The sequence below is a fragment of the Pterocles gutturalis genome, unplaced genomic scaffold (genome assembly GCF_000699245.1).
Source record: "Pterocles gutturalis isolate BGI_N339 unplaced genomic scaffold, ASM69924v1 scaffold30277, whole genome shotgun sequence".
Classification (NCBI taxonomy): Eukaryota; Metazoa; Chordata; class Aves; order Pterocliformes; family Pteroclidae; genus Pterocles; species Pterocles gutturalis.
Genome location: NW_010111127.1, coordinates 1 through 3,995, shown reverse-complemented (window position 1 = coordinate 3,995; position 3,995 = coordinate 1). Strand labels below are relative to the sequence as shown.

The 3,995-nt window shown below is 56.5% G+C and overlaps 1 protein-coding gene across 1 annotated transcript in view; it reads left to right on the top strand.

Annotated features, from left to right (window-relative positions):
* Nucleotides 1-3,226, top strand: part of PIWIL2 (piwi-like RNA-mediated gene silencing 2) — a gene marked incomplete at its 5' end in the record, with an annotated part of 6,526 nt that extends 3,300 nt beyond the window's left edge. The window contains 6 exon segments of the mRNA XM_010073646.1: nucleotides 1-37; nucleotides 256-344; nucleotides 627-732; nucleotides 1,300-1,553; nucleotides 2,260-2,367; nucleotides 3,070-3,226. The exon segment at nucleotides 1-37 is cut by the window's left edge and continues 25 nt beyond it. Coding sequence (XP_010071948.1) covers nucleotides 1-37; nucleotides 256-344; nucleotides 627-732; nucleotides 1,300-1,553; nucleotides 2,260-2,367; nucleotides 3,070-3,226 — 751 coding nt within the window.
* Between the last annotated feature and the right edge of the window lie 769 nt (nucleotides 3,227-3,995).

Here is a 3,995-nt window from a genome sequence, read left to right as displayed (position 1 = left end):
GCTGGGCGGCGAGCTCTGGGGGGTCGACATCCCCCTGGTAAGGGGGGGGGCGAGACCGCGAGGCACACGTGTGATGAGTTTGCAAGGTCTGGGGTGGTCCCAGGCTTCCCCCTGGGATGCGGATGAACCATTTGCACAAGCGGTGTCTCCGTTTTGCGCGGGTGATGTCCCTTGGAGGTGGAGGGATCCAGGTAGGGCAGCCGGGGGGTGTCTGACCGCTCCCCAACTCCCACCTGCTATTTTTCCGCCCCCTAGAAACAGCTGATGGTCGTCGGCATGGACATCTACCACGGCCGCAGCAAAGGGCTGCGCTCCGTCATCGGCTTTGTGGCCAGTATGAACCAGTACGTGGTACCTGGGGGGGAAGTTTTCCTCCTGTCCTGCCCTGGGGATGCTGGGGGGGGTCCCACACTCCTGCCTTCCCGTTCTCCTGCCTCCCCTTTGCCAGGAAAGGGGCGAAGGTCCCCCCCGGTGTGTTTGTGTTGGGTGTCACTGGCCTCGGCCGTGCCCTCGGCGCCAGGGAAGGAGCCGGGGTCGTGTTTTGGTTGCACAAGGGCTGGGGGTGGGTGGACTTTGGCTGGGGAGGGGGATGCCTGACGCTCATCCCCCTCTTTTTGTCTCCCCAGCGTCCTTACCAAGTGGTATTCCAGGGTGGTCTTCCAGATGCCCCACCAGGAGATTGCCGACAGCCTGCGGCTCTGCCTGGCTGATGCCCTGCAGCATTTCCACGAGGTGAGGCCAAACCCACTGCTATCAGAAAAAAAAAGAAGAAAAATCCCTCCCGTGGTTTAATATTTCCTCAAAATAAGGGAAAAACACTCCAAACCCGTCGGCCCAAGCGTGTGCGAGCGACCAAACACCCTCGGCAGCCTTTGGCCGGGATGCTGCTCCCGCCGCTGGTCTCGCCCTTATCTCGGGACCGTGCGACCCTGCCTCCGGGATGGGTTTGTGCCGGGGGAAGTGCCGCGTTCCGCCTCTGCTCTGTCCACATCCAGCTGCTGAGCCCCGTCCCCTTGTCCCCAGCATGTGACAGGGCAGGGGATGGGACCTGCTGCTGGGATTTTCCCATCCCACTGCAGGTGCTGGAGAAACACCCCCAAAAACTGGACATTTGGTGGTCCCACGCGGGCAGGATTAGTGCGAACGGTGCTTCTGCCAGCACCTGAAACCCGCTTTGGGGTGTTTTTGCTCAAGATGGGGATAGTGGGGGCTTCAGGCATGGCTTGAATTCACAGTCTGCCTTAAATCGGCCAGTTTGGGGTATAAACCAGTGATTTCTGCTCATTTCTGCTTCCCCAGATGAACCACTGCTTGCCCAAGAAGATCATCGTGTACCGGGATGGGGTGTCGGACGGGCAGCTGGACACCATCCTCAAGTACGAGATCCCGCAGATGCAGAAATGCTTCAACACCTTTGAGAACTACCAGCCCAGCATGGTGGTCGTGGTGGTGCAGAAACAAATCAGCACCAACTTCTACAGCCTGACGGCGGAGCAGTTCTCCTCCCCGCCTCCCGGAACCGTCATCGACCACACGGTCACCAGCTCGGAATGGTGAGTGGCAACGGCAGCAACGCCGGCTGCTTTTGGGAGGGCTGCGGGGGGTGCAAAAAACAAACCCTGGTGTGCAAAAAAACCCCAAACCCTGGTGTGCAAAAAAACCCCAAAACCCAAACCCCTGGTGAGCAAAAACCCCAAACCCTGGTGTGCAAAAAAAAAAAACAACCAAACCCTAGTGTGCAAAAAAATCCCTAGATGTGCAAAAAAACCCAAACCCAAACCCTGGTGAGCAAAAAAAAAACCCCCAAACCCTGGTGTGCAAAAAAAAACCAAAACCCAAACCCCTGGTGAGCAAAAACCCCAAACCCTGGTGTGCAAAAAAAAACCAACCCCAAACCCTGGTGTGCAAAAAAAACCCCTTGATGTGCAAAAAAAATCAAACCCAAACCCTGGTGCACAAAAAAAAAAAATTAAACCCAAACTCCAGTGTGCAAAAAAAACCCCAAACCCCGCTGTGCAAAAAAAACCCCAAACCCTGGTATGCAAAAAAAAATCCCACCAAACCCTGGTGTGCAAAAAAAACCCCAAACCCCTGATGAGCAAAAACCCCCAAACCCTGGTGTGCAAAAAAGTCCCTTGATGTGCAAAAAACCCCCCAAGCCTGGTGTGCAAAAAAACCCCCAACCCTGCTGTGCAAAAAAAAACCCCTGGTGTGCAGAAGAACTGTGGTGTTCCAAACCCCCTTTTCCCTCCCTCTCAGGCAGGATTTCTTCCTGCTGGCGCACCGCTCCCGCCAGGGCTGCAGCATCCCCACGCGCTACGTCTGCGTGCTGAACACGGCCAACCTCAGCTGCGAGCACCTCCAGAGGTGAGGACGGGCTTCCCGCGGCCCCCCCAGCCTCCTGCAGCGTGGGGACCCGCATCTGACCCCCCCAAAATGGGGATTTTTGTCAAACTGTGCCACGGAGCTGGTGGGGAGGGCGGCAGGCACCTGTGCAGGCTGAGGCTGTGCTTCATACTGGGTTAACTGGGAGGACTGGAGAGGGGAGGAGGGATAGAATTAATAGCAAAGGGGATAAATGGGGATTCGTCCCCAAGGGAGTGAACCCGGAGCAAAATCCCGCTCCTGCGGGGCCGCCCACTGGTTTCCAGTCCTCCTGAGCCCCAAAGGTGACGCTGCTCCTGTCCCCTGTCACCTGGTGCTGGCCTCGGTGGCTGCAGGTTCAAATACTCAAAGAGACCCTGGGTAATTAACGCAATTAGCGGCTCTGGGTGCGCAGCCAGAGCCCGACCTTTCATTCTTGCGATGGGGAAAAAAAACGCATTGGGGCTCACCCCCTTTGCACCACCCCGCCCAAGCCCCAGGAGCAGGATGTGGCCCCGGTGCAGGGACCCTGCGAGCCCTGGGATGGCGGGGAGCAGGTTGGGGCTCACCCCCTTTGCACCACCCTGCCCCAGCCCCAGGAGCAGAATGTGGCCCTGGAGCAGGGACCCTGCGAGTGGAGCAGGGACCCTGCAAGCCCTGGGATGGGGGGGGAGCGCTGACACCCCCTCTTGTCGCTGTCCCCAGGTTGACGTTCAAGCTGTGTCACCTGTACTGGAACTGGCCGGGCACCGTGCGCGTCCCGGCCCCGTGCAAGTACGCGCACAAGCTGGCGTTCCTGGCGGGCCAGGTCCTGCACCACGAGCCCAGCACCCAGCTCTGCAACACTCTCTTCTTCCTATAGCTGGGCGCTGGTGAAATGGGGGGGAAAGGGCTCGATTTGGGGTCCTCCCCCACCCAGCTGCTGCTGTTTGAGTCTCCTGCAAAGGGGGGGACTGGATTTCCTTCAATCTGTTGGGTTTGGGGTTTTTAATTTATTTCTGCACGAGGTTTCTTGGGTTCCTTTCGATCGTTGTTTTCAAAGGATGCGCAGGAGCGACCCAGCACGAAGCCGTGGGCTCTCGGGATTTATCTCCATGGGAATGAGAACCCGGAGGAAAACCCTGCGGGGCTGCCAGCCTCTGCCTGCGGGGTCCCAGTCCTCCCAGTACAAGGGTTTGAATAAATGAGCCCCAAAGGTGATGCTGCTCCTGCAGCTCATCCCTGCCTGGCCCCCTGCACAAAAAACCAAAGATTTTGGGTATTTTTTTCCCCCCTAATTTCTTGCAGTGCCATCGGGACAGCTGCCAGTTTAAAATTTTTTGCTTTTTTGTATTCCTGTTTAACAAACCCCGCTCCAGTTCAGGGGTTGGCACGTCCTTAAAAAGTCACTGGTGTGCTAAGGAGAAGTCTTTATTTTTTTTTTTAATTTTTTTTTTTATTCTGAGCAGGTCCTCATGTTTCAGGTGGTTTTTTTGCCCTTGGTCAAGAGATGTTCAAGTCCTTTGAGTTGGAAGCTGGAGGGGGGGCTGCAGAGGGGCTGCGAGAGCATCCCCAAACTCACCTGAATTTCCCCCTCCCAGCCTCCTCCCTTTCTTTTAATAAAAAAAAGTTGAAAATATTTAATTTATATA